At 33.7% G+C, this 25,055-nt stretch overlaps 1 protein-coding gene across 2 annotated transcripts in view; it reads left to right on the top strand.

The window, feature by feature from the left end:
- The window catches only part of GLCCI1 (glucocorticoid induced 1), a 95,580-nt gene that overhangs the window by 21,362 nt on the left and 49,163 nt on the right, over positions 1 to 25,055 (top strand). For both annotated transcript variants that reach the window (XM_033088050.1, XM_033088051.1), the window contains exon 2: positions 10,943 to 11,094. In XM_033088050.1, coding sequence (XP_032943941.1) covers positions 10,943 to 11,094 — 152 coding nt within the window. The remainder of the gene's footprint in view (positions 1 to 10,942; positions 11,095 to 25,055) is intronic.

The following is a 25,055-nucleotide window of genomic DNA, read 5'->3' as shown; positions in this document are numbered from 1 at the left end:
TGTAGGCTGTTCTGGATCATTTCCCCCAGTATATGTATGTACTTTGAATATGTAGTTTCAAGTTTTATTTTAGGAGAGTATTATTATAGTTTTTAGCATTTTTTTAGGGGGTAGGGGGTTATTGCTTTGATCTTCATTGACTCCTGTTAAACGTATATTGGACTGTCTTGCTTATGTTACATACCAATTGTTTTATTTTGAAATCTTTTTATCTCATTTTTATTAATTCTAAAATTTGTTAAGGCATTACCCATTGTGTTTCTTGTAATTTAGTCTTCACTCCTGAAATAAGTTTTTCTTTTATTTCTGTGTGTTTCCTGAGTTTGGTCACTTTTCATATCTTCCTTGCCCTCAAACATACCATTTCTGAGGTTTCCTAATTCTGATGCTTTTCATTGCTTTTATCATTTAAAAAAGATTTTTAGCTTGTTTTGAACTGTGAGGTTATAGTTTTCATTTTCTGTGGGCATGTCTTTCTGGTCTGCTTTCATTCTCCACAGCGACATCATTTATTCCTTGTGCCCCTTTTCCTTTATGATATAATTATGTGGGATTACTTTGCTAAGCTTTTCTGTTACTCTTTTAAGTGGAATGAATTTTCCCATACTTTGAGGAGGGAAGGATCATTTAGGTTGCCTTTTCTAGCTTCAGAGCTCTAGTCTTTCTACTTCTGTTGTTTTTATAAAATTACTTTTTAAAATCTCTCGATTCTGTGATCAGCCTCTTGACTCCACTCCCCAACTTCATTTCAGCTTTCCCTGTTCTTTGCTGTTATTGTCCTTGTTGTGTTCGATTTGGATTTGACTCCCAGTAATTTCTCCTCAGCGTTGGGCTCTGTATTGGAAGCAGCTTTTGTTTGGTAGGTTTGGGACCTGCCATATTGTCACAGCACGTCAGACTCGATTCACTTCGTGTCCTCTTGCACTCACTCACAGGTTGGATCTTGTACAATTCCCTCCCAATTTTGGCTACTATTCTCAGAATCACCCTTTATATTTACTTATTAGTGATTAGTGTTCTCTTTTTCTGGGGACCATCAGAAGTCCAGGGGCTTTCCTTCCGCGGCCTCTCAGGAATTTTTGATGCTTTGTTCCTATTCACTTATAGCTGAAGTTTTTGTGGGCCTACTTTGTGACATTGTTATATTGTAGATACTGTCCTTGAGTCTAAGGTTTGGCTATTCTCATTGCTCTATCGTTATGGGGAGATTTAAAATCTTTTCTGCTACCATCTTTGCTACTTTTGAAATATTTTGACAAAACTTTATATAGGAACTATCTTGATTATTGACTTACTGCTCTATTTAATAGACAGTGCTGCATATATTAGAAATCTGCCATAAATCTAAAATAAACACTAAGAGATGGGTTAGTATTGTAAAGCGAAACTGTTATCTGGACAAGTAATGGAAGAGAGAGTGAATATTTATATACGTATGGACATATATCCCAAATAAAAGCATCTGAAATTTTTTAGTAGTATCCTCTATTAGAAGGATGGATTTTTTTCTATTTTTAACTTTCTTCCTTTTTCCTCATTAAATGCTAAATTTTGAAGAAAAGTGCCTTTGTTATGCAATCAGAGTTTGGGGGCAATTATTCCCTACTTTAAAAATCAAGGAGTTTCATCAGTAATGTTGGTTGTCATACTGTGGTGAAGATACTGCCTCTTTTGTAGCTTATTTTGTAGCCTTTTTGTTTGTTTTTCTCTTTAAATGGGAAATAATAGTGAATCTATTTCATTTTGTTTAAAATTTTCCACGTTCTACCAATGCTTTAACTGAAAGTTAAGTGCTTTGAAACAAAATTTTGTGAAATACTCAGTCTTCTGATTAAGGAATATTTGCTTTCCTTTCATTTACAATACTACTTTCCATTTTTGGTCATCTTATTTTGGTTGTTTTATCGTTGCTAATACTTGGTAACCACGTATTTCTGTAACATTGAGCCCATTCGTCCTAATGAATTTTAGATGTTTAGAATCTCTATTAATTGAATTCTTTGGAAGTTTATAAAGCTTATGGAACCTTCTACTAATTATGATTTTGCCAGGGTTCCTTAAAGGACTACCATTTTGCCACCAGAAAAAAAATGATCTTAAAAATTTTTGGCATCTTATCTGCTATATATATATAATTCTTTTGTGATGCATTCCAATGCCAGAGCTCCATCTTCATTTGTGGTGCATTCATACAGTGCTTGTCACCAGGCTTCATGGCCACCTTAGTGACATTTTCTTTACAACCTTGATACAAAAATACACTGTCTTGGGTTTTATTTGAAAATAGGTTGAAGGCCTTCCTCCCAATGTCTTATTTCAATGTATGTGTCATGTGACACAAATTTAATCGAGAGAGCTGTAACCTAGAGAATCATTCCTACATGGCTGTTTGACTACATTTTTTTTTATTGTTTTTCTTAACAGCCCTCAGGTTACAAGCTATGTCAGGCCTCATTTGGTCAGAAGTGTGTTTGTTTCTCTTGTCAGCTTCTTGATTGGTTCCTTTCCAGATTTCTGTAGGGCAGCCATATGGTCATTTGTGCATGTATTCTAGATTGCTTCCCTGGCAGGGTTCCACATCTGGTTGATAAGTATTTCACAATCTACTTACACAGAGATGGCTTCAGTTTTTGCCATTTAGTTTTATTTCAGATAGTGTATTCATTCATATCTAGTGTCTTTCCTATCTCTTATCTGAAGTTCATTTCATTTTGGTGATTTGATTTTATGTGGCCCCATGTATTTTGACTAACTTTTCATCTTCTTATATATCAAGGAAGAAAGACCCATAAAGGCCAATGGTGAAGTGCCTGAACTGTACTAATTTTGGAAAGCTGAATATAGTAATACTTCTAGATGATCAATATTAATGTACATTAGACTGGCTAGAGAGGTGTATACCTGTCTCCTTTCTACAGTTTTTTATTCTTCGTTGTACAGTTCTTAAAGTTGTTGCTTTTTTGTAATTTTTATTGAAAATTGTTCTCTGTAATTGTGAGGAAGGAGAAAATTATTCATAATGTTGGTAGTGATGTTACAGCAAAAATTATGACGTTTGTTAAGGATAGCTAGGCAGACTTTATTCAGGAGGTCTATTGTGGTAAGTGTAGGAAGCATTACAGTGGGGTTTTGCAGTGGGGGAGAGAGATTGGGCTCAAACTCTAAATACAACATGGAAAGGTAGGAATTTATAGCCCAGGAGCAGAGTAGTGGGTGGAAGATTACTAAGAGGAAAGAAACTTGGGGGTAAGTGGGGGATTCTAGCTAAACAGATCTAACAGGATTGTTGCTGAAGGCAGGCCAGTGTGATGGGACATCAATCACATGGGGGATGGGGGATGAGGAACCTGGTCAGACATGAAGGGTGATCAGATATTGAGGGAGGGGAATTCTGGTTAAACTGACTTAGATTCTTGCTAAAATTGGACAGTGCAGAGATGAACACAAAAACTCAAGAGTTAGGGCCTAGTTGAGAAGACTTCAGAGGAGCCTGACTAAAGTTTGGCCAAGGAGAAAGTCTTTGTCAGTGATATATATTTAAAATTATATTTTTCAAGGAAGTAGCTCTCATTACAGAAATACTGAAGCAAATTTCTATTAACAAAGTAGAACTTTTAGCAAATTTATTCTTAACCTCAGTGAACCAATAGCAGGAAAATTTCCTATCTGCTATTTATGGCTAGTGATCTCCACTAGATTAGAAACTGTATCATTTCAGGATATTTTGAAATTAAAGAAAAGCAACTTAATGTCTTCAGTCTCTGCTCAATGAATTTGTGATTTTGATTTTGATGATGAAGGTTGGAATTATAATTAATAAATGGATTAAGTTAGACTTAATAAAAAACTCATTGATTTTCTGTCTGATAAGGTTTAATAAACTTTCTATAATATATTATAATATTTTCAGACTCTGGCTTAAATTCTTTAACCAAATTAATTATTAAAATCTAAATTTCACTTTGCTTGTATGTCTGATTTAACTTTGCTCTGGCACTTTCATTTTATAAAGGAACCGACTTAATAGATTTTTCAGGAAGTAAATTTTATTATAGTTAACTTTTATTTGTATGCAAAATACCCTGGGTGGGAGGCTCTATTTCCAGTAGAAGCTATGTTGAACTTTATCTCATCTTTGTCCTGTTCTAAGCCTTCTGCCTAGAGTGCTCTGTATTGAGATTTCTTATTGTATTTAGATTTCTAATACGGGTTCTTATTGTCCTGGCTGGCACTCAGTTCAGAAAGTGACCTTTTGAAAGAGATGACTAATGTTTAAATTTATTAGATTTTAGAAGTTGAGTTGCTAGTTGCAGATTCCAAAGAATGGGTTGACTTTTTTGCAGCAGGATATTTTCTAGGGTGTATAGTCAAACATTCACTGCCTCTAAATGGAGTAGGTTCTTGTCAAAAAGGATTTTATTTTTGAGCACCTATAATTCTAAAGGATCTAGTTCCAGTCCTTCAGACGTAGGTTCTTAGGCTTTTAGTAGCATTAGAGTAACCTGAGATGCTTATTAAAAATTCATTTTTCTTGCTCCCACTACCAGGGAGTCTCACATTGTTGATGAGACATTGGGCCCAGAAAAGAGCATATTCAACAAATGTCTCACACTTTGAGAAACGTTGCTTTTGGACCTCAGTGGTTCCCAAACCTGATGACACATCTGAATCGGTCTGGCTTGGTTGATACCTGGTTCTACCCTCTACCTGCTTAATTAAAATCTCTGGGAGTGTGGCCCATTAACTTGCGTTTTTAACAAGCTGCCTGGTGACCCGTATGCAGAAAAGCACATCTCAGGATCCCATGAGATCCATTTTTAGTCCACCTATAAGTTAGTTGCCTGAGGGCTTTGTGCCTTTATGTTCTAGGGTCTCCCAAGATCTAATTTCTCAGTGAAATATGAAAGCTGTTTCTACTACTTCTCAGACTTGCCCAGATGTTGACATTGTAGTGGCTAAAACATATTGCCAGTTTTTTTTTTAACATTCTTTAACATTCTTCTTCTAATCAGTACTAAGCAATTTAAGGCATACGCACACGTATACATTATGGGACTTAATAGCTGTTTTCATTTTGGACGCACAAAATTATGTGGCAGACATTTTGCTCTGTTAACTGTTGAAAAATAAAAATGTTTTACACACTTCAGGAACTTAAATTCAAGACAAATGTCATTATATATGTGTGTTCTGATACTATTTGCTAACATTGTTAATGTGCTATTTTTATATAAAAATTAGTTATGAGTTCTGCATAGTGAAGAACTGGAAAAATTGGTATTAGTACTAGTTATCTTGAGCATTTTGCTGAATTGTGTGGCTTGAGGATTCTTTACAGTGATGGATTTTTAATAAAGTACGAAGCAGTTCATTCTTGTCAGTGGTGGTGTAATGGCCAAGTTTCATGGAGTTATAGTCCTTACCGATAGATAGTTGGAATAATAGCTCTTTTTCAAAAGGTTTATATAAATTATTTAAATGCTTTCTTTAAGTTTAGTTGTGCCTTGCTTATGTAATCACTGTTAATGGAAAGCCTTGGCTAATAATCATTGAAAGCTAAACACAGAGAACTGACATTTTTCATTGGCTTATGCGGAGTAAATTAGCCTATTTCATCCTTATGAATGTAGGATGAAAAGATTGGAGTGTGTTAAAGTCCAAAACAGAATGTGAGCACTTTTTTTTTAAGTATGAGTCTTGGTATACATTCTATAAGAATACATTATGGCACTCAAAAATACTACATCCTCTTTACCAGTAGGTAAGGTAAGTTGGGAAGGTGTGGTGGCTTGTTTTGTGTTAGTCTGTAGCTAAAGTTCTTCAAGTTTCTAATATTCAATAACATTTTTTATTAATTGCAGAAATTCCACTTAACTTTGTTAATTTTCCACTGCAGATTAGCTTGAGACATCAGATTTCCAAACTCACTAACTAGTCAATCTTTAATCATTGCTACTAAAGTAAAATTGCTGTTGGGAACAAATTAATTTAACATATTACATTGCTCTGGCAGTTAGGTATTAAGCATTTTTTGCCAGTTCAGAGAAATGCCTGGTTTGATATTCAGATTCAGAGTTATCTAATATAGCTTCTTGTTTTTAACTTGTTTTATTATTATTAGTCTAAAGTTGAATTTCCAGTTGGCTGTTAGAGAGCAAGAATTATTTGGTCAGGTCCTCAGTAGGTACCCAGAGGAGCCCCAGGACTACAACTGCTGCTGCCATGTGGCTTTCTATTCTGGGAGGGGAAGGCAGGAGGGAAAGTACAGCCTATAGATGAACGTAATGAGGAAGGCTTTTTACATATTGCTGCTATGAACAGTCATTCTCCGGTCCTAACATGAAGATAGTACTGGAAATACATGTGATTTTTTTTTTCAACTTCTACTTTATTGCTGAATTTAGTTATTCTGTATTTTACCCTCAAATATTTAAGTAAGAGATGTTAGCAACAGGACTGCAAAGTGGTATGACAAGACTCTACTCCTTGAACATTTCCCTTGGTGTAGTTAGAGAACATCATTTGTGCTGTCTGCTGCCTCATGTATTTTTGCCTGGTGCGCCTTCCTGTCCTTCATTGGAGTCCATGTGCCATGCATACACTGCTTCGTATTATAGTTTGATTATAATATCGTATCTCCGCCAACCAGAATGGTAACTCCTTGAGGAGAGTCTGAAACTTACTGTATTGTGTAATTCCCCTTGGTACATGGAACAGTGCTTTGCATGTAGTAGACATTCAGCAAGTTTTATTTAGTAATAAATGCTGACCTGGTTTCGCCACTTCCTGATGCCCATTTAGCTTAAGAAACGACTAAGTCTTTATTGTGTTGATTTTTTTTTCATATTTACATATAGAATTAAATATTTATTTTAGCAATTTTATTTATTCAAGCTGTTGTAAATTCAAATATTGTTTGACTAATATATGTTAATATATGTTTCTAGTTGAAAAGGTGTCTTCTCGTTTGGTGTACTTGAGTTGAGGTCATTTTTTAATAATTAGTAGAGAAATATTGTGATCACTCAATTCAAAATTAAATACATATTCTAATCACAACTGTAATCATGAAATAAGAAAATTTATTGTGTTAAATACATAAATAATGCAATACAATTGATTTTTCCTCATTGCACTAAATTATAAAACCAGAATTGGTAGGAGATAATACCACAAATTAAATAAATAAAAATTGGGGAGAATCAAGCCTTAGATGTGCAGGCAGTTAAAAACTAACTCATTGCTCTGATAGTTTGGATAAGAACAAGTCATCTTGTTGAAATAGATTTACACTGTTTATGATGACTCTTGATACGTCTAAGGCCCTAGAGATATTTGATATTGGCATTATTATGGCAAATCATATCTTGGAAGAGTGCTAGTCTTGACAATTTTTAAACTTACTCTGAATTTTCACCCTTCAAATAATTTACATGGAAATTACTAATAACGCTGTATCTTTTTTTTAAAATTAGTTTCAGGTGTACAAAACAATGTAATAGTTAGACATTTACATCCCTCACAAAGTGATAACCCCCTACCCCAATCTACTACCCCTCTGACATCATATATGGCTGTTAGAGTTCCACTGACTGTTCCCTATGCTGTAGTCCACATCCTGTGACCATATATATATATATATTAGATTATAAACAGCTCCATATCTTTAAAATTTTCCTGGTATGGTGAGAATCTTTCTTTTAAAGTATATGTTTCAAATATAACCTTTAAAGTATATTTAAGGCAGACTGTGTGTGTGTGTGTGTGTGTGTGTGTGTGTGTGTGTGTGTGTTGGTCATGTGTGGTGCTACACATTCTTAACAATGAGCAATAGGGTTATATCATAGAATAAGACCAAACTAACTAGCCAATCTATAGATTGAATTAGTACCCAGTTTCAAGTCCCTTATCCCAATGGTCTTAATATTGAAGTAAGGCCACCCATTGAGACATAGGAAGAAAACATCATGACTTCTAATAATTTTCATACACACGTATTTTTTAATTTTTTATTTCATACATACAAATTTCTATTTTGTCTGTTTTATAATTTTTATAACATATTAGTAATATGATACATGTCATTTATAAATAACTACACATGTTGCTGCATGCTTGCGTATTACTAATAGGAATACTTAGTCAAAATAACTTGGAGACCACAGTTCTGACAAAGTAGCTAATGACAGAGGTGGACACTATGTGGATAACATGTGATCTTTCGAAAATGATAGGCAATGGTCCAGTGATTAAAAATATAATATAACTTAGTAGATATAAATTAGAATAAATTAGATTAAAAATATAATAAAAATATAATAAAACTTAGTAGATATAAATTAGAATATTGTACAGATCAAGGGGCTCATTTATAGCTTCTTCATATACTTAACTCACTATAAAATATAAAAATGGTCTCTGTTGTTTATTTACCAAGTTAGAAGGAGTTTTAATAACTATAAGTAGACGACGTACAACTTTTTAAATAGTTTGGAGCAGTTTAAGTTTTTAGGCACAAGTTTTTCACATGTGATGGCTGTTTGTTTTCTGGTTATAGCTGACCTTTGTATAGGCCTTTTTAAGTTTAGTGTTGGTTCTTTTTCAAGGGATAATCTCTTTTTGTCTTGTTTCTTCCTGGTGGAGGGATTGTAAGGTAACTTAAAAATTTTTTACACAAATTGTTATAAATCAGATTTTGAGAGACGTGTTGTATGTTTTCCAAAGTTGCTAAAATTTTTGGATATTCCTTTATAACCAGAAAAAAAATTTTTTAAATAATTAATAGAAACAATTTCTAATTGTAGAACTAAAAACACTCCATATATTTTCCAATTTACCTATGCTAGAGGGAGGAGGTAAGAAGAAACAAACAGTAAAACAGAAAACAAGTAGCAATGAAGAATTACAAAATAGAAAGAAAAATATGACAAGTTACATCAGATTTGTTATAACTATAAACATAAGTGGAATAAACTTACCTTTTACAGGAAGGATTACTACAGTTTTTTTCAGAAAGCCCAAATATATACTGTGTGCAAGAGACACACATAAACAAAATGATTCAAAAAAAATTGAAAATGAAAGAATAGGCATACCAGGCAAATTATACTAGAAAGAAAGACAAAGGGGATTATAATATTAAGTGTGACAGAGTTTAAAAGTAATAAATGGAACAGATTATAATGGTGAAGCATTAGCCATAATAATGATGTCATGGATTAATATGTACTCAATTATACAGAACTAAAATATAAATGAGAAAAATTGCAAGAGATAAAGAGAATTGTTAGATCTTAATAGTATAGGAATTTTTCTTTAATCTGTGACAGATCAAGCTGATAATGATATTATGCCTATATTCTGTATTTTCATTTCAATTAATGTACAAGACAAAGAGCTATATGTTCTGAAAACAGAAAATGTATCTTCCCCATGATTCATGAAATGCTTATAAAAGTTTACCATGTTTTTGGTCACAAGGAAAATAGCAGGTAATTCCAAAGAGTAGAAATAGGTGATTCTAGATTTTCTGCTTATTGTGAAATAAAGTTAGAGCTATGTAATAAAGATAGGGAGGAAATCTGGTGATTTTTCAGATCTTTTCATTGACTTTTGGGTCAATGAAGAAGTCAAAACTGCAGTTGTAAGATACATAAAAAATATAACATCAGAGTGTATACTACATTTGCTTTTGTTTTTTGATTTAAAGGAAACTTATTCTGGTTTTAGGAAGATTGTCAAAGGATGGCATTCAATAACAAATGTTTCTTGACCCTCTAATGTGCAAGGCAATTTTGTTTGATGTGAGCTATAACTGAATAAGACTGTGAGCTTGTAATCCACTGGATTTTATTACTGAATGCACATTAGTAGTAAATTATTTGGGATGTATATATGAAAAATTCTCTATAGTTTAGTTCAGTATGATCATTTTAATTTTCAACTGAGGTACCTATGATGCCCATATGGAGAGAAGTAGATTGTTACAGTGTTTTGACTGAACTGTGTAGAATGTGTGAAGGTCTTTGTTTCTTTTTACCTCTGTTACCTGTTAGCAGTTCTGTTTCATTGGATAATTCAGTTTTATCCCTCTGGGCTTCAAATTTTCCTCCATAAATGAGGAAGTTGAAATAAAATATAAGTTTCATTATACACATTATTTTTATGTAGCTGTGAATAAATTCATTAAGTACTGAGCATTGACTCCTTTTCAGTTTGTAACAAGTAAACTTATGCGCTGGTGGGGGAGAGAGATAAAGTTAGGGTTCCGTGCAAGCAGAGGAGGGTTCATGTATCTTAAATAAGGGTTTGTCAAGTGAACAGGGAAGGAGAGAGTTCTAGGCTCAGGAAACAGTAGAATGTATGGAGGCAGAGAAGGGAGTGTTTTACATTCGGTGAACTGCAGTTGGTTTGTGTGGCACTTAGCGTGGGTTTATGGAGGAGTAGCAAGACATTAAGCATTGAGGTTGAGGTACCTGGGAGCCAACCTGTGAAAAATACAGTCCTTGAGTTAAAGACAATAACCATGGGAATGTGTTTTAGCGGTGGAAGGAGGTGGCACTATAAGATTTAGTTGAGGTGTATGCAGAGATAGCAGCTAGGAAAGTGGCAGTCCAGATGAGATTTGATGGAGTCTTATAAAGTAATGGCAGTGGAGAGGATAAGTCGATTTCAGAATAGGTCTCTAAACTGGATGGGCTGCATCGGATCTGTGACAGCCCCAGAAGTACATGCAAGATTTAATATGTGAAGGAGTTTTCCTTTGCTGAGAAGGGCTATAAGTTTCATCAGATCCTAGAAGAGGGTTCTTAGAGTAAAAATATTGTAGAGAAAATTGATAGGGTGACATTCCACAAACTGTGAAGTTTAAATAACTTTGAATTTTACTTTATTCGTTAGTGATTAATCTAATTTTTTTGTTTGTTTGTTTCACTTTTTATAGTGGACAGGTCAAAATCTCAGCAAGTTCGAACCTCTAGTACAATAAGGCGAACCTCTTCTTTGGATACGATCACAGGACCTTATCTCACAGGACAGTGGCCACGGGATCCTCATCTTCATTATCCTTCATGCATGAAAGATAAAGCTACTCAGGTAAAATTAGCAAATCAAAATCCTTTTTATTCCCCTGCGGTTCTTCTGTTTTGGTCGCAGTAAAGACAATGTAATTTTTAATCAGATATTCCCCAATTTGAAATATAACATATTCAACCAAAGAAGAAAGCCATTTCTTTTAATAAACGTTAAGCTAATTGCTTTTTATCATCTGGGGTTTTAAAGTGTTAAGATTATTTAATATTTAGTAAATAGCATATAAATCTATATTACACAGTTTTGGGGACTTACATTATAGTTTTAAGAGTTGCTCTCTTAAGGGACATCAGTATAATGATGAGTAACTGTATTAGAAACTATAAGTAGTTTTTGAAGAAAAGTTTTCACAGTCTTGGAAATAATGTATAAAGTATTAACACCTGACTAAGGAAATTTATGTTAAAGGTGTTTTTGGATTCGTTTGTTTGTTTGTTTTTTCCTGTTTAAAGAATGGAGCATTTAAATGTGAGGGAATTCAAAAGAATGAGAACATTTTGGGCTTTGTAGTTTAGGAAAATAGAAGGAGTAGAGTTTCTTGTCTGAAGAATGAGGGGGAAAAAAAAGGGTGGAAATTTTCAAACATGATCTCTGAGAATCTTCTCAATATTTCTAATTTTCTCAGACAAGCTTGAAACCATGAAATTAGCTTCTTTATCATCCATCCTATCAATTCCCCCTTTGTAATATTTTATTCCACCCCTAGTCTTTTGCTTTCCATTCTTTGATTTGTGAGGAAAAGGACTCATTTGACATGGTGGGCATTGGGATTCTCAAGTAGAAATAACTAGCAGAATTTAAAGATGTGGGCCTGGACACTTAGAAATGGACACAGATAATTCAAAACCATCTTTGTGGAGGAGTTGGGTTCACAAGTGTCATAAGTGTGGAGGTGTAGAGTATAAAGAAAGAAGGTTAAGGGACTGTGAGCATTTTTGGAAATGCTCACAAGGAGATGAGAGAAAAGTAATGGACTCACCTGGGGGCAGGCAATAAGATGAGGGCGTTAACATTATACTAGCTATGTGCCATATGCTGTGTGTTTCCTATCCTGTGTTTCATTTAATTCTCACGAGAACATTGTAAGATTGCACAGATGGGGACGCAGAAACTCAGGGAGGTTAAGTGACTTACTCAGTGTCATAAAGCTAGAAAGTGTTGGAGCCAGGTTTCTAACACAGGTTAATTTGCCAACCAATCTGAGCTCCAATTTTATGGTGCTGTTAGGATAAATGGAGTAGTATGCGTGCATGTATCACCTCGTAGAGTAACTGGCATAGTGCTTAAAAATGTTAGTTATTCTTTTTAGATTAAATAAAAGAACCTACGTTTTATTGAATATGTTTGATGCTGACACCAGCCAGAAACATTATTCATCGTTCATGACAACTGTGAGAAAGAAGAGGTGCCAGAGAAAGAGCAAAAGCTAAGAGAACGGAAATAGTCCAGCCTTAGACGCCAACAGAAACACTGTTGTAAGAAAGGAAAAATTGTTCACAGTATCAGGTGCTAAAGAGCGGTCACGGAGAACAGTACTGGCTGTTGGGATTAGGGCACGTTGCCTTGGAGAGTATAGTTCGGATCATATGGTAGAGGAGGAAACTCAGGTATCTGGTAGTTAAGAAGAGTAAGAAGGAGATAGGTTAAAGGGTGCTGGGTAGGTTTAAACATGCCCGTTTCTTTGTCTGTAGATGGAGTTAACATAACCTAACTTATGATAATGTTATATGACTAAATGTGGTAACATTTGAAAATGAATACGGAAATACACCTGTGAGGTTATTAGTGGCAGATATAGACAGGTTCATTGGTAACATTTACAGTATCTGAAGCAAATATAAAGGAAGACTCACCATATGTGTATAAATTAACAAACTAATTGCATAAAATACATTTTATCCTCTTAATTTGACAAATAAATTTTTATGTGAATCTTGGAATTCAGGTTTGAGCTAAGAATTTCTGAATTCTTCAGAGTTACATGCCAGAATGGGTCTGCATGGGCCTAGCCCACCCTTCCTCTGAGCCTAAACCCATGTCTCTTCTTATCCTGTACTCCATTCTGTACCGTGAGGGGTAGCTTTACACATATGTTTGAACCCCCAGTCCACTCGTTCACATTCCATTCATTCTCCCTCAGGAAGTCAAACCCCGGGACGAGGTCCTTACAGACCTCGGGACAGATGTGCTGCTGTTTGGGCAAGGAGTTCCTTAGTCTGGATTACCCAGAGCATAGTCACGGCAGAGGCGTGGGTTCATGGTGTGGATGTCTCTTTGGCCCCAAGATCTCTTCACCCTGTGAGGAGGGGCATAGCTAGAGGAGGGCCAGAGCTATTCCCCCCAAACCTTGAGATCCAGGGTAGTGGCTTCTCTTGCCTGGGTCTGCATGTAGATCGTTCAAGAAACCTGACGTTGAAAGGTAGGGCAAACATTAGCCTGTTTAACATGGGACATACTGAGGCCTAGAGAAGTTAAGTAATTCATACATGGTTATACAGCTGATAAATATGAAGAGATTTGAACCCAGATTTGATAGATTACGAAGCTTTTTCTTTTTCTCCAGTTCCCTACTGCCTCTCCTATTATAGTAACCACTAACGCGTATAACACTTAACCTAGTGCTTGCCTCACAAGCATAAGAAATGATTTTGCCCTTAACTATCTATTAGTTTAATTAACGATATAAGAGATGAACATATGAGATGGTTTGTACTATCACATTCATTCCTCGTGGATTAACTCTTGAACTCTTGGAGAGGGAAGTGGAAGTTTTTGTTTATTTAGTGGGAGTTACTGTGTTTCCCCAAAAATAAGACCTAGCTCTAGGACCATCAGCTCTAATGTGTCTTTTGGAGCAAAAATTAATGTAAGACCTGGTATATTATATTATATTATACCTGGTCTTATATTTAAGTAAGACAGGGTCTTATATTAAATTTTGCTCCAAAACACACATTAGAGCTGATGGTCCGGCCAGGTCTTATTTTTGGGGAAACAAACGTTATTAGAAGGAAGGTGGTACACTCAACTCAGTTCACGTATTATATACTTAGGCTCTCTGGTTTTGGTGGAGGGCATCTCTAGCATTTTCTTCCTGTTATTTTTCCATATTTCAACTACCTTAATTATTGAAGATTAGAAATACAATTCTTAATGTTTAGTATACTTACACTGTGGGCCTTTTAAAAAGAAGTAACACAGTGTTATGAAAAAGACTGTGGACTTTGGAGACAGATCTTGTGTTCAAATCAAGGCCCAGTGTGAGGGAACTTTTTGGGATGATGAAAGTGTTGTGTATCTTGATAGAGGTTTTGTTTACTTGGGTGAATGCACTTATCAGGACTTATGTAAGTATACATTTGTGCATTTTACTATATAACTTAACTTTAAAAAGAAGAACATAAACAAATATTGAACTCGAATAGGATGTTTAGGGGTGAAGCCTGCTATCTGCAACTAACTTTGAAATGAATCAAATATAAGCTCAATTGATGGATAGATGGATAGATATGTGATTAAGCAAATGTACAAAAATGTTAAATATAGAATCTAAATTGCTGGCTTTGTGAATACTCACTGAGCAGGTTTTTCAACTGTTCTATGTGTTTGATTTTTTTTTTTTTAAATGGGGGGAAAAGTCATGGCCCACTGAATTAACTGCTGTGTGGCCCAAACTTCAGTTTCCTTTTCTATAAATTGAAGTTAATAATATCTGGTTTGCACATTCACACATTTATTCTGAGGACTAAAAGAGAAAGCTTTACATTTTTAAGGCCAATGAAGAAATGAGTTGCTACCAGCTTATTGGAATAATCTGTGTAGCTTAATAGAAAGAAAAACTAAAACCAATTTGTGGAATTTAATGTTACTTTATTATATTAACCTTGCAGGTACAACCTTTTTTAAACAAAAATTTGTTACCAACTTTTAAAATTCAACTTGCAGTTAAGGTTACTGTAATCAGACAGTAGTGTTCCCTTAGTTTTCTCCCTGTAGTCTGAAGTCTAAGACTTCATCTCTGAACAAATTTAAAATTCTGTGTGTGAAGGAGTTTTTAAATGAGAAAGTGACATACACTTTTTGTAAAGTGGTCAAGCAATAAAAATATTAGGTTGGTGCAAAAGTAATTGCAGTTTAAAAGGTTAAAAATGCAAAAACCGCAATTATTTTTGCACCAACCTACTAGTATAGAGCAATAATCAAAGACATTTTGTCTGATTTCCCATGTATAGTAGTGATTAGGGTTGTTAACAATTATTCACACTCTCCTTGGTACGTGGTAGGATTATACTCTTCTGTCCATTTGAAGTTAAGTGTGGCCATGACATTAGCTATGGGAAGAAGCTTTAAAGAGCTGGTGCACCAAAACCAGACAAGAACACGACAATAGAAGAAAATTATAGACCAATAATTGTCATGCACATAGATGCAAAAATCCTTCATAAAATATTAGCAAACCAAATTCAGCAGTACATTAAAAGGATTGTACACCATGATCAAATAGGATTTATTCCAGAGATGCAAGGATGGTTCAATGTCTCTAAATACATCAACATAATACAACACATGAACAAAATGAAGGATAAAAATCATATGATCATTTCTATAGATGCAGAAAAAGCATTTGACAAAATTCAACATCTATGATAAAAACTCTCAAGAAAGTAGATATAGAGGGGACATACCTCAACATAATAAACACCATGTATTTCAAGCCTACAGCTAACATACTCAGTGGTGAAAAGCTGAACACTTTTCCTCTAATCAGGAACAAGACAAGAATACCTACTCTCGCCACTTTTATTCAACATAGTGTTGAAATCTTAGAGCAGTTAAGCAAGAAAAAGAAATAAAAGACTTCCCAATTGGAAAGGAAGAGGTAAAACTGTCACTATTTACAGATGACGTTGATAGAAAACCCTAAAGACTCCACCAAAAAACTGTTACAGCTAGTAAATGAATTCAATAAATTTGTAGGATATAAAATCAATATACAGAAATTTGTTGTGTTTCTATACACTAATAACGGACTGTCAGAAAGAGAAATTAAGTAAACAATCCCATTTACAATGGTGTCAAAAAGAATAAAATACCTAGGAATAAATTTAACCAAGGAAGTGAAAGACCTGTACATTAAAAACTGTAAGACATTGATGAAAGAAACTGAAGATACAAATAAGTGAAAAGATATTTCATGCTCATGGATTGGAGGAATTAATATTGTTCAGAATGTCCATACTACCGAAAGCAATCCACAGATTCAATGTAATCCCTTTCAAAATTCCAACAGAATTTTTCACAGAAATAGAACAAACAATTCTAAAATTTTATGGAACCACAAAAGACTTTGAATAGCCAAAACAGTCTTGGCAAAGAACAGCAAAACTGGAGGCATAATGCTCCCTGATTTCAAACAATGTTACAAAGCTACATTAATCAAAACAATATGGCATTGGCATAAAAACCGACACATAGATCAATGAAACAGAGAGCCCAGAAATAAACCTATGCCTGTGTGGTCAATTAATTTATGACAAGGATCCAAGAATATACAATAGGGAAAGGACAGTCTCTTCAATAAATGGTGCTGGGAAAACTGTACAGCCACATGTAAAAGAATGAAACTGGATCCTTACACTATACACAAAAATCAACTCCAAGTAGATTAAAACTTGAACATAAGACCTGAAACTGTAAAACTCCTAGAAGAAAACACAGGCGATAAGCTCTTTAACATCAATCTTGGCTGCTTTTTGGATTTAACACCAAAAGCAAGGCAGCAAAAATAAACAAGTGTAATTATATCAAACTAAAAAGCTTCTGCACAACACAGGAAACCATCAACAAAATGAAAAGGAAACCTTACTGAACGGGAGAAAATATCTAAAAGTCATATCTGATAAGGGATCCAAAATATATAAAGAACTCATACAACTCAATAGCAAAAAAAACAAACAATCCAATTTAAAAAATGGGCAGAGGATCTGAAAAGACATTTTCCTAAGAAGACGTACAGATAGATGGCCAACAGGCACATGAAAAAGTGCGTAAAGTAACTAATCATCAGTGAAATTCAAATCAAAATCACAGTGTGATAGTACCTCATTCCTGTTAGAATGGCTCTTATCAAAAAGACAATCAATAAGTGTTGGTGATGTGCTCGCTTCGGCAGCACATATAATAAGTGTTGGTGAGGATATGGAGAAAAAGGAAACCTCATACATTGCTGGTAGGTATGTAAATTGCTGTAGCCACTATGGAAAACAGTATAGAGTTTCCTCAAAAAATTTAAAGAACTACTATATGATCTTCTGGGTATTTATCTGAAGACAATGAAAACTTCTAGGTAAATGAAAACAATTTCACTTCAGGTATTTATCTGAAGACAATGAAAACACTAACTCAAAAAAGATATATGCACCCCCATGTTCATTGTGGCATTATTTACAATAGCCCAGATATGAAAATAACCTAAGTGTCCATTGACAGATGAATGGATAAATAAAATAGAAAATGTCATACACACACACACACACACACACAAACGAGGTGCCAAAAAATGCATATACATTTAAGAAAGGAAAACTGTATTAAAATTGTAATACTCAATATGTACCGATAACAAAAGATGAATACAAGTCACGTTTGACTTCTGCAATTGCAAGAGGTGCTCAAAGTGGTTGCCATCAGCGTCCAGACACTTCTGATTATGGCGAACTACTGCTTGAGCAACATTGACCAAAGTGTCCACTGGTATACATTTTTTGGCACCCCCGATAGGTAGGTAGGTAGGTAGGTAGGTAGATAGAGATATCTCATAATGGAATGTTACTCATCCATAAAAAGAATAAAATCTTGCCATTTGCGACAGCTTGGGTGGACCTTGAGGGTATAATGCTAAGTGAAATAATTCAGATAGAGTAAGACAAATAGCATATGATCTCACTTATGTATGTAATCTAAAAGCAAAATAAAACAAAAATCCCAAGTTCATAGATAACAGAAAACATGGTGGTGGTTGCCACAAATGGGGGGTAAGTGGCAGGTGAAATGAGTGAAGGATGTCAAAAGGTACAAACTTCCAGTTATAAAATATATAAGTCTAAGGGATGTGTAATGTATAGCGTGGTGACTCTAGTTAATACTGTATTGCATATTTGAAAGTTGCTGAATAAAGCTTAAGTTTTCATCACAAGAAAAAAAACAAATCCCGCAACTGTGTGTGGTGACGGATAGTAACTAGACTTTCTGTGGCGATCATTTCACCATATCCATAATATCAAATCATTATTTTGTATACCTGAAATTAATATAAAATATGTCAATTTTACGTCAACTTTTAAAAAGCTGGTGCATTCACTCTGACAAACACATGCTTATTTTAGTAATTGTTTCTCTTAAAATCAGGAGTGATTCTTCATATGCAAAATGCCATTTCATCATTGAAATAAATATGTTGTTTTGACTCATAACCTATAATATGGTGAATTGCTTTAATAGATTACTTAATTGGTTATGATTATATTTATGGAATAAACCCTATTAGTTTATGGAGTTCTCTTTAATATGAAATAAAAAATTAATAAAATGAAGTGTTTAACATGTATTAAATGTTTCAATATTCAGAAATGAGGTCTGAAGTTTTTTTTTTTCCTTTTCTATAATGTAGTTCTTAGATTAGTGTTAGACTTGCTTCATAAAATGATTTTGCAAGATTTCCTTCCTTTGTGCTCCAGCATGGTGTAAATAAATATCTTAACTATCTGTTACTTGGGTCTGAAAGAATTTTACTTATGAAGCTGACTCGCCTATTATGTTTGGGGATTGCAGCTCTTTAGTAAATCCCATTTTTTTCCATGGCTCTTAGCCTCTTAGTTTCTGTTTATTTAGTTTAATTTTTTCATTTGTTTTGCTAAAATATAATCCATTTCATCCAGATTTTCAAGTGTATTATTTGCATAGTTTCACAAAGCACTCTTGTGTAATTCTCTTAATTTCTTATATATCTTCAGTTTTGTTCTCATTTTTTAATATTGCATATTTGTATTTTGAGTGATTAAATTTATTAGGTTGTATAGTTTTTAATTTTTTTAAGGTGTTGACTTTATTTTCCTGTGTTTTTGTTTTTTACCAGTTCATTGCTTTCGGACTTTGCTCTACCATTGCTTTTCTTCTACTTTCCTGTTCTTTTTCTAGATTCTGGGGATGAATACTCAATTTTTGTATTTGTGATACTTCTTGTTTAGTAATATAAATGTTTTATTATGCCAAGACTTCTCCTCTGAGCTCAGCTTTGGCTAGTATATAATGTTTCCATTATTTACATTTTCAAGATATTATGCAATTTTACTTTTTATATTCTGTTTAGCATATCAGAGGTCTTTGTTTTGTTTTGAATTTCTAAGTGGTTAAAGTTTCTTTTCCTAGTAAAAATTTAATTTCTACTTTTATTATACTTAGAGTATGGAATTATAGGTCTTTGGAAACTTCTTGATATTTTCTTTGTGGCCTAACAGATAATTCATTTTTTTCCTTAATATTCTGTGTTTGAAAATGAGGTGCAGTCTTTTCTTTTAGATATAGAATACATTATATGTTTATCCAACCTTATTAATTATATCATTCACTTTCCAAAAAGTCCCTCCACCCCCTTTTTTATGTCTTTTTGTTCTGTCATGAGCTGGCAGTTGTTGAGTTAAAATTCCTGCTGATACCCATTTCCAGTGGTCATTGCCTTATGTATCTTGATAATATTATATATGTTTAAAGATGTATGTCCATTATGTCTTCCATATGGTTGGTATTATTTATTATTACAGAATACTCCTTATCTTGATTAGTGTTTTTTCCCTGAATTTAACCTTTTCATGATGTAATATTGTAAACTCTGTTTTCTTTTCATTGGTCAGAAGCTGTGGTTCTGGAATCTGACTGCTTGGTTTTGAATCTTGGCTCCAGCATTTTCTAGCTCTGTAATTTAGGCAAATTACTTTACTTCTGTGCCTCAGTTTCCTGATTTGTTAACGGGTTATTATACCTCATAGGGTTGTTGTAAGGGTTAAATTAAATTGAGTTAATGCATTTGAAATGCTAAGAGTAGTGACTGACGCTTATTAAGTGTCAGTAAGTAATTGCTGTTATTATTTACATTTACTAGCAGAGAGGGGAAAAGATAGATGAATGTTTGGATATTGGCCATGGTATTGTTAATTACCAGCTGGAAAAAGGAACTCCAAAGGAAAATTTCTTCCTCCATTTTACGCTCCACCCCTCTTTCCCATGGTTTTTATTTCTTAGTTTGTTTTTGTCATTCCATTGTGGTAATTCTTGCTTATTGCTGAAAATAATTCGCTTTGAGCCATTTATTTATTTATTTTGGGAGTCATCTGCCATATTTCCTCCCTGTTAGGAAAAATATGATACGGTGAGCCTGGAAATTTTTTTTTAAATGTCTGCTGGATAATTGAGGTGAGAGTTGTTTTTGCTGTATATAAGTCCTTCCACTTTGACTACCTATCTACTTTTCTCATTTACCTCTTTTATTTGAGAGGCGATTGATGAGATGGTTACATCTTAAGTGAAATTCCGCATGCTTTTTCTTTCCTTTCTCCAGATGGTGTTTTGCTTTGGTATTTTATTGTTTTAAATTAATTTTTAAAATTTAAAGTATAAAACATTTAAACCTGCCAAAAGGTCCATAAAACCACCTATGAATTTATTTTTCTTAATTTTGAATGGGCGGAGTTTTATGATCCTACCTCTATGCCAGCATCACTCCCTAGAAATCTGTTTTTATTTATTTTTAAGAAACAGATCTAGAATCGTTCCTTAGCATTTGGCTTTAGTCACCATTAGACAAAGTCAACAACCCTGAACTAAAAGTATATAAATTCCTTGCTATTTTAATTCTATTTAAAATACTCTATCCTTTTCCTCCCTTCATGAAAGGAACTTGTTTGGGGAGGACTTTAATCAAAGGAGTAGATCATGTACCTTAAATAGTGATAGATATAACTGTGATCAGAAACTCATTTCCTGACCAAAATCATACTTGATACAACTGTTTGGGTTTCCTATACCCGCGTGAAGAGTTTGCTGTTGAAGTTTAAGAAGCAGTGGTTGCTAAACAATTTGGTGGGGGGAGGAGGCTTTTCTTGAAATGGAAGAAAGTCTAATGATTTAGCCATCTTGGTCTCTTAGATTGTATTGCAGGGATCTAAGTTGTTTTTATGGAGCCGGTTCTTAACTGGTTGTTGAGTGAATGTATAAAAGATTCCTTCCTGTACAGGATCACCTTTACTTTTTCTTTCAGCCACTAGCTAGTTAAAAGACAACGGATTGTATAATTCTAGAGTTGAACAGTCCACACGAAGTAGTCACCTTCCTAGTTTAGCGAGTAGTATTTTTGGCTGCCAAAGGAATATAGTCAGCTGTATTGATGAAAAATTTAAATACATGATTAAAGTATTTACCATTTTCTTTATCACATTTAAATACTATCTCTAAACTTACCAGAAATTCAAAATTCTACTTACTAATTTTGAAATATGTATTCATTTGATTCAAAAGCAAAAGGTATATAGCAAAGAGCCTTTCCCATACTTTTTTTACCCATATACTCAGTTTTTCTCTATTCTTAGAAGCATTAAACAGGTAACAAAATTAACCTGTTTTTCCTTTGTCTCTTCCCATTCCATTACCCCTATGCTAGATCTAGGGAAAATTGTGAAATAGATGAGGTTGTATTTAATTGAAATAATGCTCTTAGTCTTCTCTTCTTGACTTTTATTGTCTGGTTCTCAACCTGTTATATCTTAACAACCCGTCTATTTTCTGTCAAAAATCCTGTGAGAGTAATAGAGAGCTAGCATTTACTTAGAAAGACATTTGTTAGACTTTTTAAGCTTTAAGAACTTAAGAATTAAATCATAGTTAAGGATATAGTCTGAGAAAGCCATATGCCTTTCAAGTTATTAATTATATTTTGTATAAATGAGTAATTGAAATAGAATATATCATATTGGTAAGAAACTAGTAAAAACTAAGTAAGAAGAGTTCTCTGTGCTGCTGGAATTCTCACAGCTTTGGGAGGATAACACTAGTACCCACTGCAACGAAGATGACATAAAATAATCCATGTTAATCTTCTCGCACAGTATTTAGGGCGCAGTAAATATAAGAAATGTTAGCTGCCTTTGTATTAGAATCTATGATATTTTGTTGTCGTCAGGTTTAAGTATAATAATATTGAATTAAGTAGACAGAAAAAGGCATTATTACTAGTATCAACAATTGATTACACAATTATGAACATTGACTCTGGATTAGTAGGAAATGGCATAAAAGTGATATAAATAACTCCAGGGCATGATAGGGCTCTGAAACTCAATAAAACAGTTCCTGGTAGGTCACTGTCAGAAGTAGCTGGCGGGGTCTACTGTGCAGTCTTATAAGTAAGAAATGATACTTCAGATTTGTATGTAGGTCCAAGTATGGGGGAGTGGACTTACATTGTTATGGAAATGCCTACTTCCTTCCTCATTACTTAGGTGTTCTGTTGATGATATTCTTGCCAACAGTTGAGCACTATTAGTTTTTAGGATTTCAGAATGGTGTGGAAGTAGTTTTGGCAGTTATCTATCTAGTAGTCACCTGTGTTTCTGATTGTCAGGTACGAGAGATTTTAAAAAGCATTAAAAGCTATCAAGAAACAATAATTTTCCCATGCCATTAAATATTCCTAAACATGATTAAGTCTTTTATTTTCCTGATTTTTTTTTAATTCAGCTGAAAAAAAATACTATGGATTTACTATATAATTATCTAGAATACCCACCATTATTTATAGTTTGAAATATCTTATAGTCTTTTCTTAAAATGTATTTGCTTACTAAAGTGGGATTATAGTCCATGGGTTGTGATATTTGTGTGTGTGTGTGTGTGTGTGTGTGTGTGTATTATAATAATGTGCCACAATTTTTCATTACTGTATTGATAGACCTTTAATTTGTTTCCAGTGCTTCTCTTGGTGTGCATCTCAGGTTAATTCTTGAAAATATAATTACTATGAATATTCTTAAGGTTGTTGGTACGTTTATGATTATTTTTTCTCAAATTAGCATTTCTCACGGAGTAGGGCAAATTATTTCATTTTACTGTGTCAAGCAGAGATGCAATAGTTGATTTCTGTGTTACTTCCTGTTTTCAAAAATTTGCAGAGATTTACCACCAAGACCCTCCCCCCACCTCACCTTGGGAAATACAGCTTCTGAATAAGTTCCCTGGTTAATAATCTAGAAAATCACAAATCGTTACTTCACAGATTGCCATTCAGTTGTGTGTTGAACATACTAAGGGCTCAATAGACATGGATTTTGTCCATTTTACTTAAATTCCCAGGCATGTTAGTCCTTGCTAAGGGCTACTGTTTAATGTTCCTCAGTAAAGAAAACTCTCTATCCCTATAATTTTCTACATGGCTCCAAACAATATTTACATTAGCTTATGTTAATTTCTAGAGATGTAAATATATGCAAATTGATATTCTGCTTGTTGATGATATTAGCCTACAAGAAAAATGAGTGGGTACATGGTCAGCATGGAATCTTGAGTGCAGAATCCATTTCTTACTCGTTTTTACTTCCTTAATCTAACAGTGATTTTCAAACTTTAGTTTGCATCGGAATCATCTGGATAGCTTGTTAAAACATAGGTTGCTGGACTTTAGTCTAAAAAATTCCTAATTTAGTAATTCTGGGATTGAGCCTGAGAATTTGCATTTGTAACATGTTCACAGGTGAGGCCGATGATGTTCATCCTGGGACCACATGTTGAAACTGGTCTAATACAATGAGCACAAAACTAGGTTTATAATAGGAGTATAAAAAATTGGTACGTAAATGCTGCTACCACTGAATTCCTAATGGCTTTTTTCAGCTGAACTCTTCCTTTTCTACACTCTTTGTTTTCAAGTGAAGCAGCTATTTATATTTATGTCTGGTTATACGACTATATTTATATACAGTTACCAGAAAACCAAAGGATAGTAATATTAGAATCATAATCTTTTTGTGCTCCTTTTAAAAAGCTTCATCAGGATACACTTTTCAAAATGGTCTTCTAAGGTAAAAGTTTGAAAAAGTTTTAAAATTTTTATTAGTCAAAACACAACAAAATTTCTAAAATACGTATTCATAAGTAATGAAGACTTTCTCATTATTTTAAAACTTTTTAAAACTTAAAATCAATCTATAGTTATAATTAATTAATTAGATGAAGTATCATTGATTTTCAAGTAATTCCATTTCATTTGTTGCCAGGTTTATTACTACTTTAATACTAAAGATCATCTAAGTACTGTAAAATAATTAGCAGTCAATAATCATTTTCATAAGAGATTATAAACTACAGTAAATTTCAAGGGCAAGGATGAACCTTACAAAAATAAATTTTAAACTTGTATTTAAGATTTAAATACATTTTAAATAAGTATAAGAGTATATTGTGAAGTTATTCTTTTGTTTTTGTGGGGTTTTTGGAAGTGATGTTAGACTCTTACATATTGAAAACAAATATTTTCTTGCTAGGAGTTAGTTTGATCTGTTTTGAAATTGATAAAACAGGAAAGTATATTTGTCCTTGCTGGTTTATGAATGAATATGTAGCATAAGTACCCATATTCACATTTGATAAAGGACTGTTATCCAGAATGTACAAAGAACGGTTAAAACTCAATAAGAAAACAAACAACCTGATTTTTAAAATGGACCAAAGATCTTAATAGATACCTCACCAAAGAATATGACAAACAAGCATATGAAAAGATGTTCTACATCATATGTCATCAGGGAAATACAAATTAAAACAATAATGAGATGCCACTACATGCATATTAAAATGCCAACATTCAGAATACTGTCAACTCCAAATACTGGCCAGGATGTAGAGCGACAGGGACTCTCACT

This window comes from Rhinolophus ferrumequinum, chromosome 20, assembly GCF_004115265.2.
Source record: "Rhinolophus ferrumequinum isolate MPI-CBG mRhiFer1 chromosome 20, mRhiFer1_v1.p, whole genome shotgun sequence".
In the NCBI taxonomy this organism is placed as follows: Eukaryota; Metazoa; Chordata; class Mammalia; order Chiroptera; family Rhinolophidae; genus Rhinolophus; species Rhinolophus ferrumequinum.
Note: the sequence above shows the minus strand (reverse complement) of the source record. Positions and strands in the feature narration are given on the sequence as shown.